At 35.0% G+C, this 20,175-nt stretch overlaps 2 protein-coding genes across 2 annotated transcripts in view; both read left to right on the top strand.

The window, feature by feature from the left end:
• Positions 1-228: 228 nt before the first annotated feature.
• LOC128200689 (uncharacterized) lies at positions 229-1,430 on the top strand. Its single transcript, XM_052894909.1, has 2 exons — positions 229-473; positions 1,110-1,430. The coding sequence occupies exons 1-2, from the start codon at positions 314-316 to the stop codon at positions 1,256-1,258; spliced, it is 309 nt and encodes a 102-aa protein (XP_052750869.1). The 5' UTR covers positions 229-313; the 3' UTR covers positions 1,259-1,430.
• A 16,815-nt stretch (positions 1,431-18,245) lies between these two features.
• LOC113517246 (TNF receptor-associated factor 4) overlaps positions 18,246-20,175 on the top strand; it is a 136,088-nt gene continuing 134,158 nt past the window's right edge. The window contains exon 1 of the mRNA XM_052894888.1: positions 18,246-18,592. Coding sequence (XP_052750848.1) covers positions 18,558-18,592 — 35 coding nt within the window. The 5' untranslated portion in view covers positions 18,246-18,557. The remainder of the gene's footprint in view (positions 18,593-20,175) is intronic.

Below are 20,175 nucleotides of genomic sequence, written 5' to 3'. Positions count from 1 at the left end.
GCTTCAACTCATCTTGAATATTACAAAACAAAAGACGACACAGACGTCAGCTCTGAACCTGCTTGTTGGCACCGAAGCAACGACGCCACTTATCCGTTTACTGGTACGAGACGTAGCAGTGGAAGGATCTTTATGTAATAGGGAAAGTTGGCGCGAAATTCGAAGGGCGAGGGCCAACGAATTATTGGAGAAAAATCGGGAATGTCAAAATAATTATGTTAATCGAAATCGGTGTGCACCTCGTATTTTTAAAGTCAATGACTTAGTGTTTGTCATTAAATACTCGCAATCAACGGGTAAGTTGGACCCAGGAATGCGAGGACCGTACAAAGTCACCAGGATTTTGCCTAGTGGCCGCTATGAGTTGAAATTGTTGAGTGGGTCATACGGGAAGACTACACAAGCGGCAGCAGAATACATGGTTCAGTGGCACGGGGAATGGTGTCCCGAAACGTGCGCCTCATTTTTTGCAAGTAAGTTGACGTTACTATTTTGTATGTACATGTTTGTATCTTAGGCAGTCACAAAATTACATCATACACACATATCAAGCTCGACCTCCACTGACTAATACTAACCCATTAAAATAACCTCCCTGTTTCACTACACTCATACACAGTGGCTGGCTGAGTTATAAACATTGTGCTGGTTGGTAACCTGTTAGACTCACATGGTGTGTCTTCTAAGTCAAATGTACACGGTACATTGGGATGTGCGATTCAGTGATGCCTCCATCCCGGACCGGTCAGAGCAAGCGATTCAGTGATGCCTCTGTCTGACTGGTGACGTAAAGCTTTACAATGGTGTGTAAAGATTTTACGGGTATCAGCAAGCGATTCAGTGATGCCTCTGCTGATGCAGGTACTGGGGACGCCCTTTGCCTGATTTGTTCACAGATGTAGCAACTCTGCCAGTTTGGACTTCGAACAGCCCAGAGAAGAGAAGAACTTACCACTATGTCCCCAAGTTGAGCTCTTTATAACCCAGACCTTTTATGATTGAAATATGAAAGTGAATTAATTTTCCTACCTTAAATAACGAGTGAAAGATAGACGAATGAATGTGATAAAGACGCGAGCTTTTGTGTGTATGATTCATATATGTTTCAGATAACTCTGATGATAGTGATCCTATAGCAGGACCATCGGGATCACAAGGAAGCACCTGCACGCCACAGAACGTCTTAGAGGAAGACCTGTGTCTATCATCGAGCACTGACGAAGATGCTAGAGTCGAGGACGACTCTACGTCAGGATAGGCCGTGTTAGATATTAAGACTACTAAAACAAAGAGTGGGGCAAGGAGTGGGGAGCCAAGCCTATAAAAACCGGGTAGTTCATAGCATTGGTCTTTTTCGTTCGCCAACTCTCGAGGAGCGCAGACTGTGTGTGTGACGTGTTTTGCTGTAATCGGTTTATTATTATTTTAATTACTTAAGATTGGTGATTTGTTCGATTTATTATTTAAATATTTTTATAAAATTGTTATAATTTTGTAATAATAAGTATTAAATCATTTGTGTTGCTACCGTCTTCTTTTTTTTAATTATTTTCCACTTCTGATGCTAAAATATATATATATATATATATATATATATATATATATATATATATATATATATATATATATATATATATAACAATGGTTTAGCACAGATATTTTTATGTACTTCACAGTGAAGCTGAAGTTAGGTCAATTGGCTCATCGTGACGTATTGACGACAACAAATTATTCTGTTAGACGGGATATTTTCTTTTTTTTATTTTATTTATTAAATTTAGAAGCATACAGTCATAATTAATGAAAACTAATTATAAAAATAGATCTATAACTTCATACAATAACAATTAATATTTACAGAAAAAGGGTGAGAAGCCAAAAAAAAAAACTAGTCTACTTGTGAGAATGTTCATGAAAACATGTCAGATGTTTTTTTTTTCCTTAATACGGAACCGTCGCTATGCAAATCTGATTCAAGTATTTATTATCACGAAGTAAAACATTTCCAGTGTGTAATGAAACGGTTATAAATCTCGAAAAGAAATATTTCGACTAATTGTTCTGTAATGCAGTCTCCTGATATGATCGATACTCGTATGTTCCAGATGAACTGTTAGATAAACTTGGCCATGCGTGAGCTGTGCTCACGGGTTGCGGTTCTGTGTGCATTTTATATGATAGTAGTTTAGTTATACAAGCGAATCAATGAAACTTAAAAAAAAAATCTGGTCAAATAATTTTGGAGAAAGAAAGACCAGTGAGAGATAAAAAAGGTAATAATGAAAGCAAGTCAGTTGGCGCATCGTTTTTTTTTTTTTTTTTTGATGGGTGAAAATAGTATAGTAACCCTGCCTGCGGTAACGGGATACGCTGGCGGAGCACCAGTGAAGGGTGATAGATGAGAATGAAAACAGGCCAGTTAACCCATCATGATGAATTCATCAGGAATTAACCATGATAGTTTCCAGGGGGAACCGCGAGGAGGTCGACCTGTTTGGGGTTGGTGCATCGTTAGAAATTTAATAATTTCTGAATGTTGTCCAAGGGGGATCGCGTGGAGGTCGATCTTGCAGGGTATATTTTTAGCAACAGGGCCAACAGTACCTTAACTAATAGTTCTTTCCTTTTCAAAGCTACCCTTACTAGATGGAGGGATGATCTTAAATATCTTGCAGAGACTTAGGTAGCTCAGAATTATCCTAAAGGCATTCTGTGGGCATGGCATGTGTGAAATGATGGAGAATAATGAAGAGGCCGACAATGTTGGCTTTTAGCAGAGTTCATGAGTCTTTTCAAAGAGACTTCACGCCGGCTGGTGGAAACCTCTGGTAACCAGAAGGCTGGCCTATACTTTGGTCGACGCATTTCCATTGCTATTCAGCGTGGAAATGCAGCAAGTATCCTAGGCACCCTACCAGCTGGCAGTGATTTCAAAATAATTTTTTTATCTTTAAATATTTTTTTAATTACTTATTCTTGATATTTATATCACTTAGATGTTAATTCTTAGTATAATTCTATAATAATATGTCGTATCATTAGGAAGAATAAATACAAAGTTTGACAAAGATTTGAAGAAGACAAATATTTAGTAGTAGCCTGCCAAAGATAATAGAAGCGACTCAGAAATGTCTAGAGTCGGGTTAGAGACATTTATTATAATTTTGTATGTTAGCACACTAGATTTATAACATTGATTTGGCTTTTGCTGTTATAATGTTGTAATTATTTTTAATGAATAAATAAATAAATAAATGTAGAAATTAAATAATTAACGATTGTGTCAAACAAATAATCGACTTCAATTGTGTTAACATTAATTATTTGGATTTCAAAACTAAACAACTGTATCGACTTTGATAAAATTTGTATGAGAAAAAACTGTAAATAAATACTTTCAGATAAACTAAGAATTTTCCAAATCGGTTTAGAACTGACGAAGTTATGGGGTAATAAACATAAAAAAATACAAATGAATTGAGACCTTCTTTTTTTGAAGTCGGTTAAAAAAATATTATTTATCTTGATACTAAACCGTAATAGAAATGAACACGCGATTGTAGCCTGTTCCCATGATACAATTGTCTAGAATTGAATATATACACATACACACCCACACATAACCATAGTTTTTTTTTAATTTTTCTACACAACTTAGAATGGCAAACAAGCTGACGGCCCACCTGATGGAAAGTGGTAACCGTCGCCTATAGACATGAGCAGTACCATGGACATAACAGAGTATACTGTTTCGTCCATGATACCCCCCATGCGTTGCCATTCCTGAGGACTCAGGTGTTATTCCTCTGTACCCAGTAAATTCACGCCATATCCCACCCTTCAAACCGAAACACAGCCATGCAAACACAACGAGTACGAGGGTAGATCGAAATATTCGCGGCCTAACACATAAATACTTGAACTATTTAAATGTAACTGACCTCATTCGATTTGCTTACTCTCTGGTTGTCACATAGTAAAATTCTATCCCAATAGCATTATCTGTTTTTAAATTAGACTTAATTTTGTGGAGAAAATTGAGCAACGTGCGGTCATCAAATATCTCTTTAAAAAAAAACTAACTACAAAAGAGATTCACAAAGATATGTCAACAACATTGGGGGATTCTGCTCCGGCATATACGACTGTGAAAAAGTGGGCTGTAGAATTTAAAGGACGAGAGAGTATTGAAGATGACCCTCGCTCCGGCCGGCCTACGACGTCTACGACTGAAGAAAACATCGGGAAAATCTGTGATCTGATATTGGCAGATCGGAGATTGATCATCAGGGAGATTGCAGACACTATTGGCATCTCGTATGAACGAACACAAAACACCATAGTCAATGAACTTGGATTTTCTAAGGTTTCTGCGCGGTGGGTACCCAGATTGCTTTCAGTTGAACAAAAACCAATACGGCTCACGATTTCTCGCGGCTGTTTGGAAAAATTTTTTGGCCAGATTTGTGACAATGGATGAAACTGGCTACATCACTACACCCCAGAGTCAAAGTTTTTTTTTTTTTTTTTTTATACAACTTAGAATGGCAAACAAGCTGACGGCCCACCTGATGGAAAGTGGTAACCGTCGCCTAGAGACATGAGCGGTACCGTGGACATAACAGAGTATACTGTTTTGCCCATGATATCTCCCATGCGTTGCCATTCCTGAGGATTCGGGGTGTTATGCCTCTGTACCCTGTAAATACACGCCATATCCCACCCTTCAAACCGAAACGCAGCCATGCAAACACAACTGCTTCACGGTTGAAACACGAATGGGGCAGAGGTACCCAAGCAATCGACTTTTGTACAAAGTCTCCCTCTAGTAAATAAAATATAATGTATAATATAGTACATTATAGGGGAGGCCTATGTCCAGCAGTGGACATGTAATGGCTGAAATGATGATGATGATAGTTTCACTGAGTATATGCAATTTATGGACGACTAGCCGCCCGTCCCGGCGTCGCACGGGTGGACATTTTTACATTTTAAAAAGTGGCCATTAATGCACACGCGACGGAAGCTTAAAAATGGCGTAATTTCTCCCGTTTTCACAATATTTTCCTTTACTACTCTGCTCCTATTGATCGTAGCGTGATGAAAAGTATACTATAACCTGCCCAGGAGTATGAAGAATAATTGTACCAAGTTTCGTTAAAATCCGTCGAGTAGTTTTTGTTTCTATAACGAACATACAGACAGACAGACAAAAATTTTACTGATTGCATTTTTGGCATCAGTATCGATCAGTACAGATCACCGCCTGATAGTTATTTTGGAAATATATTTCATGTACAGAATTGACCTCTCTACAGATTTATTATAAGTATAGATAAATACATTTCCAATTGTGTTGTTTGACGGTGCACATCGACCGATCAATCATCTGCTCGCATCGGGAGCTGTCTGTTTGTCTGTCACTATTGTAATTTCACGCCGCGTAAACTCGCTCTAAATATGGTGTGTCTTGGAAATTATTAATAGAAAATATTTCTAGCGATTTATCCACAAGTGGACTTAACTTTATCGCCGTTATTTTGTTATGGTAATACACAGAGTTGTCAAATTCTGTACTGTACTGTACAAATTCTGTCTGTAAATTGTACCTCTGTCCCATTCGTGTAGAGGGAGACTTTGTACAAAAGTCGATTGCTTGGGGACCTCTGTCCCATTCGTGTTTCTACAGTGAAGCGGTTGTGTTTGCATGGCTGTGTTTCGGTTTGAAGGGTGGGATATGGCGTGAATTTACAGGGTACAGAGAAATAACACCTGAGTTCTCAGGAATAGCAACGCATGGGGGGTATCATGGGTGAAACAGTATGTGTGTGTACTGTTATGTCCATGGTACTGCTCATGTCTATAGGCGACGGTTACCACTTTCCATTAGGTGGCCCGTTAGCTTGTTTGCCATTCTAAGTTGCATAAAAAAAAAATCTATTTTATAATTAATTAAAAATTAAAAATACAAAAAATCTATCATTATGAACATATATTTATTTATTTGTGTGTATGTGTGTGTATGGCCAAGTATGTATTTATGACTGTATATATATGTAGGTTCGTGTGGTCCCGGCATAGAGTGGGGCACCCCTTCCTTTCCCGTTGATATCGTAAGAGGCAACTAGAGGAGGGCGAGGATGGACAGCAGCGTCCCTCTTCAAACATCCCTAAAGCCTAACTGCGGTTGCCAATCCGCCTGCCAAGTGTGGCAACTACTGGCAAAATTCAAAAATTGACAGTTGCCAAGTTTAGCAGGCGGGTTAGAAACCGCAGTTAGGCTTTGGTGATGTTTTAAGAGGGATACTGCTGTCGACCCTTCAACTATTAAGTTTCCTTAGTCGCCTCTTACCACACTCCCAGAAAAGGAATGGGAGGCCCATTTATAATTACAATTTATTTTAATAAAATGCTGACTAAGCCCTTTGTGCTCTATTAATATAATATTTTGACGTTTCAACTTCCTGGTTGTTTGTTAAGTTATCTAGCAATGCAGGTGTTAAGGAGTGCCCATGTTATTTGCCTCAGCTACTTATTTGGAGGTAGACAAATAGATATACATACCTAGAGTACAAAGGCACGTGTTATTTTTAACCAACTTCAAAAAAAAGAAGTCCTATTTATTATTTATTTAATTAGTTAATTGTATTTTTTATGTTTCATCGTCATCACCATTTCAGCCATTATGTGTCCACTGCTGAACATAATCCTCCCCCATAGACTGCAACAAGGAACGGTCCTGAGCCACCTGCATCCACTGACTCCCTGCAATGCACTTGTGGTTGTCACTCCATCTAGTGGGGGAGGGGTCGTCCTACATTGCGTTTGCCTGTACGGGGTCGCCGCTCAAGAACCTTTTTTTCCCATTTTTTTGTTTGTTACCTCATAACTCCGTCAGGTGTGAATCGATTTTGAAAGTCATCTGAAATTTTCAGACATCTGAAAGGATATACTTTTGAATCGATGGTAAATCATTTCAGTGTTCATTTCGAAGGTCATTCATTTCATCGTTTTGAAAGAAAAAATGTTTTGGGCTCATATTCTTAATTGATCAACACATATGAATCTGATTTTTAATAAAGAATGTATACTTGTAGTAGTTTTTCAACCATCTTCAAAAAGGAAGGTCTCAAACAAGTTTTAAACTGATTTAGAAAATTATTTTTTTATCTAGAATTTTTTACTTACAGATTGGTGGGACTAGAAATGCTATCAAAACGGGGTTTAGTCTATTTATATAAAAATAAATATGTCCGGTCATGCAGACGAAGTCGCGGACCCAACTACGTATATAAAGGAATTACGCACATTAATAAAAGATTATAAAATTAATTTATTACTAAATGTAAAATAATAAAACTTGTATGCGTTAATACAAAGTACAAGGTGCTAAATAAGGTAGGGTACCTAATGAGTGTAAATCCTTATCTCCGTCAATATTGTGCGTAGGCGCCGATTTTGGCTAGTGCTAAGGAACTCACACTACAAGAACTAAGAATCACATATCCTAAAAATGGATGCGGCAATTCAAATGTCCCGTCTTATGAATACACACAATCTGAGCACAATTCCAATTTTCGACGAACTTCCAGAGGAAGGACGTATTCAATTCGGTTGTATTATTTTTATATTTGTGGTTTCATAACTAAGTCAGTTATAAATCTATTTGAAGTTTCAGAGGGAGACTTTGTACAAAAGTCGATTGCTTGGGTACCTCTGTCTCATTCGTGTTTCAACCGTGAAGCAGTTGTGTTTGCATGGCTGTGTTTCGGTTTTAAGGGTGGGATATGGCGTGAATTTACTGGGTACAGAGGAATAACACCTGAGGACTCAGGAATGGCAACGCATGGGAGGTATCATGGGCGAAACAGTATACTCTGTTATGTCCATGGTACTGCTCATGTCTATAGGCGACGGTTACCACTTTCCATCTGGTGGGCCGTCAGCTTGTTTGCCATTCTAAGTTGTATAAAAAAAAGTTTTTTTTTTATTTGAAATGATTTATAGGTACTTACAGATAGAATTTTTTATCGAAATTGGTTCGCTAGTTTAGTTTTTAAATCAAAATATGTAACTGGTTTTGCATAAAAATATCTAACACAGTTTCGTATAAAAATAATTTTAAAATTTATAGTTGCAACCCCATTATTATTATTATTTTGTAATATACAATTTATTATATAAAATACAATTATAATTTATAAAAAATAGTTCACTGTTTTGTATCACTACTGGACTGAGAATAAAAAAAAATTATAATACCCATGTTATGTTTTTATTGTAAAAAAGTTTTATATGAATAAAAAAATATAATGATTTCCTTTCCATAAGTTGCCCTGCTAACTATTTTAACCTAATACAAAATAATAATAAATATTTTTTATTCAAAGTAAATTTAATAAAGGCTGGCAGTGCACAAGCAACTCCTCTCGTGGTGCAGGTGTTTATGGGCGACGGTAGCCGCTTCCCATCAGGTGGACCATCTGCTCGTTTGCCTCCCTAACAAGTAAAAAAAAAAAAAGGATTTTTGAATAGTTATTTTTTATGAATCTTCCACCCAGTTTGGAATGCAATTTCAGCTGAGAAGAATAGGCATGAAACATAGCTGTTGCTTTCTTTTAAAAAAAAAGTTAAGTTTTTAACAAAAAATATGAATGGATAAAATGGCTATTACGTTTAGAATATTTTGGAAATAACAATAAGGAACATCTTAACGGTACTAATATATAAATGGTATAAACAATAAGAGAAACAATGAAATTATATTTATTTATTACCTTTATTTATCTTTTATTATTATTAACTATCAAATAGTATTTGTCGAATATTGATAAGACAAAAATGTCTCCTTTTTGGTGTCGGTTAAAAAATACCGCATCCCAATAATATCGTACATCCGAAATCTAAGTATATGGTTATTTCGATCATTTCCAATTATAATAAATTTTATATGCGCGTAGGTGGATCCGGGAGGCTTGACAAGTGCATTGACTTACTGTACAGACATACAGATATGCGGATAATCAATATATCTAATTAATTCTGAGAATTAAATAAATTTATTGAAGGGTATCCTGTGCAGTTTGCAAGTATAATTTCCATATCACATTTTACAAGTGAGAATTTTTATAACAATGCATTTACTTGTATATTTTTTTTTATACAACTTAGAATGGCAAACAAGCTGACGACCCACCTGATGGAAAGTGGTAATCGTCGCCTATAGACACGAGCAGTACTATGAACATAATAGAGTATACTGTTTCGCCCATGATACCCCCCATGCGTTGCCATTCCTGAGAATTCGGGTGTTATTCCTCTGTACCCTGTAAATTCACGCCATATCCCACCTTTCAAACCGAAACACAGCTATGCAAATACAACTGCTTCACGGTGGAAACTCGAATAGGACAGAGGTATCCAAGCAATTGACTTTTGTACAAAGTCTCCTTCTGGTAAATGCGTCCAAGTGTAAAATATATATATATATATATATATATATATAAATTTATTATATCCTAACAATGTGTAAACATTATATAGAAGGTAATAAACACAAGATTTATACCAGTTGGAGTTAAGTATACAGTAAATGCGTAATGAAGGGGCATCACCCCGCGATGACTATAATTTGCCGCTTGGCTGAAACAAAGATATTTATAAGACGGACAGGCACATACATGGTTTATATGAGTAATATTGCGGTCGAGTTTTTACATCGTTTTGAATTCAATTTTTTTTTCATCAATATAACTCTTCATTAAAATTAAAAAAAAATCTTAACTGTCCACTGCTGAGCCCCCCTTTGGGGGGTTTTGCCAGTAGTTACCACGCTTGGCAGGCGGATTGGCAACCGCAGTCACGCTTTAGAGATGTTTTAAAAGGGACGCTGCTGCCTATCTCTCGCCCTCCTTGGTCGGCTCTTACGACACTCACGTTTCTGCCTACCCTAATGGGAGACAGGCGTGACAGATACGTGTGTATGTATAACTCTTCATCTATGTGGCAAAATTTACAATTTTTGAAACAAGTTAATTAATTTAATGTTAGAATCTAAGCCTTACTTTTTGTATATTATGTACAGGTGCTTTTTTTGATGGATGATAGTGGATTAGTAACCCCGCATGCGTTAACGGTATACATTGATGGGGCACCAGTGAGGGATGATACGTGAGGATGAAAAAACAGGCCAGTGATCGTGATGAATAAAACAACACGATGGTTTCCAGTTGTAAGGGTATAAGAATGAAAGGTTAGGTAGCGCATCGTGATGCATAAACCTGGAATTCAGCACGATGGTTTTCAGGGGGGATCGTGGGGACGACCTGTCATGGTATATTGTTAGAATGGGAGTAGCAGTCAGCATTACTAACAATGTCCCCCCTCCCCCCATGTAAAGGTGCTAAATTTAGATTATATAGATACAGTTTCTCCATACAAATGCTTTGAGAAAAGCGAATAAAGTTTTTAATACAATTTTGCGTGATAAATAGTTATGAGTGTTTCCTTTATTACTTTTATTTTTATTTTGTTTTATAATTTATGCACCTTTTTAATGCGTAAAAATTCATTTTAATAATTAAATATAGATACGTCACAATTATAGATTTTGTACAAAGGTCGTTTGCTTGGACACCTCTGTCCTATTCGTGTTTCTACCGTGAAGCAGTTGTGTTTGCATGGCTGTGTTTCGGTTTGAAGGGTGGGATATGGCAGTGAATTTACAAAGTACAGATGAATAACACCTGAGTCCTCAGGAATGGCAACGCATGTGGTGTATCATGTGCGAAATAGTATACTCTGTTTTGTCCATGGCACTGCTCATGTCTATAGGCGACGGTTACCACTTTCCGTTAAGTGGACCGTCAGCTTGGTTGCCATTCTAAATTGCATTAAAAAAAAGGATACTAATAGTAAACGAGTCAGCTAATTTGACAATTAGCTGACAGAAAGTGACCCGTTTTTGAGACTCCATGCTTTATTCTTTATTCTTTATTGTACACAAAAGGTTATTGAAATGTAAAAACAAATATAATAGTGCACAAAGGCGAGCTTATCACCAATAGAGATTTCTTCCAGCAAACCCAATATGAGAAAAGTGACAGTTCATTAGTACCTACCTTTACCTACATAATATAAGATATATTTAAATTGTTTAATTGATATGATTGTACAAGTATAAATCGTACGTAAAGTTATGTTACTTTCTTTGTTTCAATCGAATGGCTTTGTTACAGTCGTATTTTATTATTGGATCATGCTGTGTGCACATGTTACGGTAGGTTTACCTGAACAATACTTGTGCACTTGCAAGTTATGTTTTAAGTTTGTATTTGTTATGTGCGCCAAATAAATAAAATAACCACTTTTTGGAATCAACTTCCAGCAGCAGTATTTCCGAATCGATACGACAACATACCCTTCAAGAAAGAGCATATTGCTTTTTAAAAGGCCGGTAGCACACCTGCAATGCCGTTGGTATTGTGGGTGATCATGGGCTGCGGTAGTCACTTACCATTTGGTGAGCCGTATGCTCGTTTGCCCCCTGTGTTGTAAAAAATAAAAAAAAAAACATAATATAAAAGTTCGATTGACAATCAACGTTTATAACGTTCTTAACAATTCTCACATTCTGTTACCATTTTTTTTTCTTATTTATCTCTTCTCTATTGTGTTACTGGTTGTTAATGAATAGCAACTAATGTCTCCGCCTGCCTCGATTTCTTAGGTCAAAGTCATTCAATTGTTCGTGCTGGCACTCAAGTCAATATTGTTAAAAAAAAAACATTCAGTAATATCACTGACACAATTATAATACTATGCGAAATAAATTTACCAGAGGGAGACTTTGTATAAAAGTCGATTGCTTGAGTACCTCTGTCCCATTCGTGTTTCAACCGTGAAGCATTTGTGTTTGCATGGCTGTGTTTCGGTTTGAAGGGTGGGATATGGCGTGAATTTACTGGGTACAGAGGAATAACACCTGAGTCCTCAGGAATGACACCCCATGGACAAAACAGTATACTCTGTTATGTCCATGGTACTGCTCATGTCTATAGGCGACGGTTACCACTTTCCATCAGGTGGGCCGTCAGATTGTTTGCCATTCTAAGTTGTATAAAAAAAATTTTTGATTTAAATTACTTTAACTACTCTTCATTTTCCCCCCTAATCTATATATTAATACAAGATGCAAAAACTTTGTACCCCTTTTTACGAAAATTGTACGGACGGAGAAATAAAAATTTTTGCACATTTATAGTTTATCTTCTTTGCATGTTTTTTTTATAGGTGAAATCAAAGTCATACAATTCATGTTTAAGATTAAAGGAAAGATGGTTAACACAATAAATTTGACAGCTATGTTTTATCTTTCTGCAATGGACATTAAAAAATTATCCAGACACGATCAACTTAAAGTGAACTTCGTCTTTTATATAAGTTTTAGGCATTCAATGTTATGATGGAAATTTCCACCAGTATGCAAAGAAGGTTTAACGGTATACACCGGCAGGGCACCAGTGAAGCATATAGGTGAGGATGAAGCAGGTCAGTTAGCCCATCGTGACGAATTCAACAAGAATTGTTCACGATGGTTTCCAGGGGGAACTACGTGGAGGTCGACCTAATAGGGCATATTGCTAGCAATATGGCTATCAAACTAAATTGCAAAATCCCTTTCCCCCATCATATATATATCGGCCTTTATCTGTGTGTGTGTTTGCCAGTAGTTGCCAAGGCAGGCTAGTACAGTTTGGTTTTTTTTAGTGTGTGTCCCTACCTGCGCTAACGGGATACGCTGGCGGAGCACCAGTGAAGGGTGATAGATGAGAATGAAAACACGCCAGTTAGCCCATCATGATGAATTCATCAAGAATTAACCATGATAGTTTCCAGGGGGAATCGCGAGGAGGTCGACCTGGTTGGGTATATTGCTAGCAATGGGATTCTCAGTCTCCATTACTAACAATCCCTTCCCCCCGGCAGTTTGGTTTAGCTACTGATAGATGCTACTGCCTGCTAGTTCCTCCAAGGAATTAGTAGCCCATTCAATGCCGGGACCATTGTGGTTTATTCTTGTTGAATTCATTGCACTATACCAAGTGACCTGACTTTATCCTCACCTATCATCCTCACTGGTCCTTCACCAGTGTAAACTAGCTTGATGATGGAGCTGGAATGTGTGCATAGGAACTTCGTTATTAAACCATGCAACTCCACACAGTTTGAGCTCATTTGATTCATCTTAACAAGTACTTTGATACTAGATGGTAACCAAGATCTGATGTTGTAGCTGAAAGGTGGCCATAGGAACTCCGTAATTAAACGACGCAACCCCATCGAGTTTGAGCTTTTTTAATTCGTCTTGACGAGTACTTTGATACTAGATGGTAACCAGGGTCTGATGGTGGATTTCCATTACCTAACATTCCATTTCCATTCATTAAAAACTTCTTCAGGAACCAGGAAACCCGTTAAGTAGGTTCATTGCATTAGGTTCGATTCCTGTTTGCATTCCACGCTAGGTCGTTAAACGTAAACAATGGCCAGTTACTGCTAGGAGCGGTAGCCGATGCATTTGGCGTCGAATTTCAACGTAAATTATGAGGAAGGAGATTACAGTATAGTCGCTAACGCTAGGTATTGCTCGTTGAAGGGTCGCCCTTTGGTGACAAGAGTTTCTAAGCCGCCTTCGTTGTACACGAAAGTTTTTGTGATGGAAAGTCACCTAATAATTTACATATACGAGAATCTAATCGACACTTTAATCAATTATAAACTAATTTTAATGATTCTTTTTGTAATCATTATTGATTATAAAAGTTAAAATCAAGATTTTGCCTGTTTTAATCTATTATGAAATACTATTTATTATCTTTCTTAAAAAAGATCTCGTATCTGGCCCAGAGGACATCTCCGGCAATCTCATCTCTGGAAATATATATATATATATATATATATATATATATATATATATATATATATATATATATATATATATATATATATATATATATATATATATATTATATTTGATTGTTATATTGGATGAAAATAGAATGATTTAATTGAAGAATGGAGCACTAAAAAAAGAAAAAAAATTTAGTTTCTTTTCGTGTTGGTCTTACACTATAGTTTAATACATAGAGGTTATTAAACTAAATAATAACGTATAAATATCATTATGTTCATGTAATGTTTTTTTTATATCTAGTAAAAATATATAAAGTTGTTTATGGCAGTGTATGGGGGAGGCTTATGTCCAGCAGTGGACGGATAGTGGCTGAAATGATGATGGTGATGACGAAAATTATATAAATAATGTCATTTGACAATTTGGTATATTTCATGTCCCATATATATATATCCAATGGAATATATATATATATATATATTACTTTTATATATATATATATATATATATATATATTTGATTGTTATATTGGATGAAAATAGAATGATTTAATTGAAGAATGGAGCACTAAAAAAAAGAAAAAAAATTTAGATTCTTTTCGTGTTGTTACACTATATGTTACATTCAAAATGTTATAGCTATCTGTTTGTTTTAAATAAATAAATATAATAAGTATATATTTTGTGTTATTAAAAACTGTTTTTATATAATAATCATTAGAAGTGATTAAAAGTATAATTACTTTTATATATTTTTTATATTTATATTTTGTTGATTAAAATCAACATAAAATAATAGTAGGTAAAGCGTTTAAAATCATCAATGCACTCATAATTCTAGCATTCAATTGTTTTGAAGCCGTGCACAGAAGTTTGAATGAAAGCAAAGACCTTGTATGCAAACTGTGATTAGGAATTATGCAACAGTAGGTAAATGTAGGAATGCGGACAGGAGTGCCTGACCAAATATATTCATTTAAGTTTTCTACCTTAATCCAGGCTCTAATATTGATGTATATATAATAAAATTACAGCTAGTTAGTGTCTGTACATAGCAGATATTATAATAATAAATACTTTAATCAGATAGTAAATATGGGCTTGAAGATATTTATTGTAAAAAAAAGATGTAATTAGATTCAGAGATACATGTCGCGATACAAAAATATTTTCCATAAAACCAAATGCTAAAAACAAGAAGATCGTCAAACGCGTCACTATTTATTTTTCTAAAACTACGTTTTTTTATACAACTTAGAATGGCAAACAAACTAACGGTCCACCTGATGGAAAGTGGTAACCGTCGTCTATAGACATGAGCAGTACCATGGATATAACAGAGTATACTGTTTCGCCCATGATACCCCCCATGCGTTGCCATTCCTGAGGACTCAGGTGTTATTCCTCTGTACCCTGTAAATTCATATCCCATCCTCCAAACCGAAACACAGTCATGCAAACACAACTGCTTTACGGTTGAAACACGAATAGGACAGAGGTATCCAAGCAAACGAGTTTTGTACAAAGTCTCCCTCTGGTACAAAGTCTCTCTCTACGTAGGTATGAATAGGATGGTAGCCTACAAGGCTACCATGAAACACATAGATTATTATAATTACAGATAGGTAATTGTCTATTTTTTTCTATATTATCCAGAATGTGAATCATAGAACAATGATTCAAATACTGGCGACCTGGACGGTCCGCGAATACCCTTAGGACAACGTTAGAGCTGGCTTGGACCCTACGCATCAGAGATGTGATATATCAATAGATATTAGACATTTAAATAAATATTTGTGAATTTATAGTATTATATATGTTAACAGAGATTTAAAAGAATAACTGTTGAGTTTCTTGCAGGCTCTTCTCACTTCTCACTTCTTTCTCACCTTCCGAACCTTGCAGTAGATTAAAAAAGAAATGACGGTTTAAAAGTGTTTGTAAACAAATTTATTTAAATAAAATTGATTTGAATTTGATGACCAAACTATAACATTTTATTATATTTTTTTGTTTTATTTTTTCTGCTGTACGTTTGCTTCGACGTCATGTGAAAAGTACTGCATCACGTTATCGGGAGAACTTGAATTTCAACCTCACTGGGTATATTGCTAATCACGGGCCCATAATAGCTTTTTATTATTTATTTCCTCTTTTTATCAATACGAAATTTGTGATAGTCATTTTATCTATTCTCGTATTTTTTTTTTAGTAAACTTAAATTTTATTTAAAAAAAAAAAAAACAATAGATATGCTTCTTGCCTGTTCTTCTCAGTTGAAATTGTATTCCGAACTGGGCGGTAGATAAAAAAAAATACTATTAAAAAAATGCTTATTATTAAGTTTACTTGAATAAAAATTATTTTTAATATTGTTTATTGTTTTAGGGGATCGAAAAACAGTTGCTGCAGAGTGGTACAGTAACAATCGTTTGCCACGTATTTTGGAAAAGTGCATCAGAAACGACTTAGCACTAGGATCCTTCTTCACCACAACAATGCTTCGTCGCACATCGCCAGGCAAACGATCGATTATTTGGCGAACTCAGACGTAGAACTACCGGGTCCTCCGCCTTATAGCACTGACCTCGCACCTTGCGATTTATATTTATTCCAAAAAAATAAAAGAAAAACTTCGAGAAAAACGTTTTATGGACGCCGAGAAAGCTGTGGCTACGTTTCAGAAGGCCGTCGAAGAGATCCCTAAGGACGAGTGGGCAAAGTGCTTTTCTCAGTGGTTCTATCGGATGCAGCGATGTATTGACGTGAATGGACACTGTTTCGAAATGATAAAATAAAGGTAAAATCTTGCTAATTTAATCAGTTTTTGATTTTCTAAGGACTTTCAGTTTGACCCTCGTAATGGTATGGTAACTCTGCTTGCGCTATAGGTTAACGCTGGAGGGACACCAGTGAGGGATGGCAAGTCCGGATAAAATCGGCCTAGATTGACCCATCGTGATGAATTCCCAATGAATAAACTAAGATGGTTTCCAGGGGGAGCCATTAGGTCTACCTGGTCGGGTATATTGCTAGCAATGGGGCTGATGTGGCATGTGTGGAGTTAGCCGAAAAGTTCAAATGTCACACAAAGTTTTTCATGTCAGCAAGATTCGAAGTCACTACCTTTGCGGTATATAGGTCTCAATGTAGCACTGAGCCATGTGGTTTTCTCCAATATCTGATATAATACTCGTATGAGATATATCAATTATTGATTTTTTTTTCTGGAAATTTGAGGGCGTTAGCGTCCCTCAAAGCTTTTATTGTACCCACCACATCCGCGCACGCGCAGCCACAGGATGTAACGTTTCCAAATTCAAAATCCTTTAATGTAACTCTTATTACAATTGAATAAAGTCCATTATGTTAAACATAAGTGTTCATGTAACTTTGACATAGCCTATATCGCCCTTATGTCGTACTGTCAGACATTTCCGGGCGGCGGAATGAGTTTTATTATTTTAAAATATCTTAACCGACTTTAGGAAGTTTTTTAATTAATTTTATTTTCAAGATAATTGCAGAAATAACAATTTGTTTTCTTAACAAGAGGAAATTGTAAAGAAAAAAAAGTATTTTAAGACTTAATAACTACAAAATTTTGTATTTTTTTATTCTTTTTGTAAGCCATTAATAATTTTTGTGATTTTTTAACAATATTTACGTGTTTTTTTAATACAACATTTTTTAATCAGTTGTCACTAACAACTGATTAAAAAATGTAATGTAATACTTAATTTCCCACGAATGGATAGTCTGTTTCTAATTTTGATCTGCCGATATTCATATTTTTTTTTATTAGAAAATGTTGATTTTTACGATTAACTGAAAAAACAAATAGTGTTTTTTTTTTAAATAATGTTATGTGACATATTATGTACATTTATGATTATTAAAGATAAACCATAAAAACATTAAAAAAATCCAAATTTTTTTAGTGTAATGAAGGTATATACTTACAAGCACAAGAGAGTCCTCATTTTGACATAAAGTCTTACAAACATATATAATTTATTCCCAAAATGTACAAAAAAAAACTCTACTAGGCAAACTTATTTAGCATTCATAATTGGGAGGGTTTGTCTTGTAAGTTTAAAGAACTTTGCATTACCGAATAGTATTTATACTGTGGCAATACATCCAAGTTTTACATAACTACGTTGGTAGTCGCTGTCTACTGTATTAAAGTAACTAGCCATTATCTAGGTGCACGTATGTCAGAGACATTGTTAAACTGAAGGGCTCCCACCTGTTGCAGTTACCACTAAAGAGAACCTGTATAATTAGTCCTCAAACCGTTCATTGTTTGTCACGCAGAACACTCGCGGACGTCGCTCGACAACCACGTGCCTATCTATATGTCAATCGTAACAGGTCGAATACAACATCGACTCAAAGCCGTTCACTAATTAAAAGTAAAACAGTTCTAATTTCGAAAATTTAATGTTTATTATTCAGTAACTGGCATTCGAATTCGAATTTCGATTTTAAAAAACAAACAATTTTTGTTTTTTTTTTAGAGAATAGTTAAATCAATTTAAATTGAAATTTTAAAAAGTGAACAATTTTAAAATTCGAATATTACTAATAGTGAAGTGCTGACAATTTTTTTTTCTTCTAATCCTTAACCTGAAATGACCCCAGTTGGACTTCTTTTTAAAGTGAACAGGTAAGTTTAGCGTTCACTTGTTAAGTGTGGTGCGTTTGTATGTGTTTGACCGTACATTCATGAGAGGTGTTTTAAATATTGAATATGGGATGCGTTAATAGGCGAGTCGTGCTTATTTAGCATTGCCATTGGAATGCGTGGACGCTTCTATTGTCCGGTTTTTAGTTTTAAAACTCTTATGTGTAAGTAATTGCAAATTAATCCGTTTTATTTTTAAATCTTCAACTGCTTGTAAGGTGGTTATGCTCAATTCGACGACCTATGTATGTTTTTGAGCGATATCTTAGCTAAATTAAAACCGATTATAATGTTTTTTTTTTAATGGAAAGCTTTATTTCTTATATTGATTTGAATTCTAGATAGATATAAACTTTGTACCTCTATCCAAAGGTTATTTGGAAGCACAGATAATATAATACTATGTCTGGAAGAGATTGTTTTAGCGACAAGACTATATATGTATGTATATATATATATATATATATATATATATATATATATATATATATATATATATATATATATATATATATATATATATATATATATATATATATATATATATATATATATGTATTATTCTTCAGTGCAATAAAGAGAAATAAATAAATGAAAATTTATATGAAAATTAAGCATCCCCCTAATTACTATATGCCATAGTGTTACAATATTATTTGTTGAAAGCAAAGAGATTTCTGGATCGATTTGCATAATTCTTATTTAAATCAAGAGTTTTTTAGGCGTGTGCCATTAGCAATAAGCTGACGTCACACTTGATGGTAAGCGATAACCGTCGTCTAAAGATATGAGTAGCACCATAGGAAGAATATATTGTCACACACGAGGTATAACACAGAGTTTCGCAGAGTGGTAACAAATTACACAGAAGTGCATTTTTGATATTTATATATTATTAGCATTATTATTTTTTATTATTGTATATATATATATATATATATATATATATATATATATATATATATATATATATATATATATATATATATATATATATATATATATATATATATATATATATATATATATATATATATATATATATACTACTGGCAAACCCTTTTTGTTTCAACCGTGAAACAGTTGTATTTGCATGGCTGTGTTTCGGTTTGAAGGGTGGGATATGCTCAGCAATGCATGTTGGGTATCATGGGCGAAACAGTATACTCTGTTAAGTCCATGGTACTGCTCATGTCTATAGGCGACGGTTACCACTTTCCATCAAGAGGGCCGGCAGCTTGTTTGCCATTCTAAGTTGCATAAAAAAGTTATTTTTTAAAAGAGCTATGGATTTTTATATTAAATTAATAAATAAGTTTAAATTTTTTTTTATACAACTTAGAATAGCAAACAAGCTGATGGTCCACCTGATGGAAAGTGGTAACAGTCGCCTATAGAGATGTAATACCAGTTTCAACGGTCAATGCGTTATGACTGTGAGTCAGTCGTTTTAATTATATTATTATGATAATTAATTTCTTGCACGTTTATTTTTAGTTTATTTTTGAATTTTAATTACTATTATTGGACATAAAGTTGATATATTATGTAAAAGATCGGACATA

The sequence above is a fragment of the Galleria mellonella genome, unplaced genomic scaffold, assembly GCF_026898425.1.
Source record: "Galleria mellonella isolate WM207_F2 unplaced genomic scaffold, CSIRO_AGI_GalMel_v1 utg246, whole genome shotgun sequence".
NCBI classification, from domain to species: Eukaryota; Metazoa; Arthropoda; class Insecta; order Lepidoptera; family Pyralidae; genus Galleria; species Galleria mellonella.
This window is presented reverse-complemented; position numbering and strand designations above follow the sequence as displayed.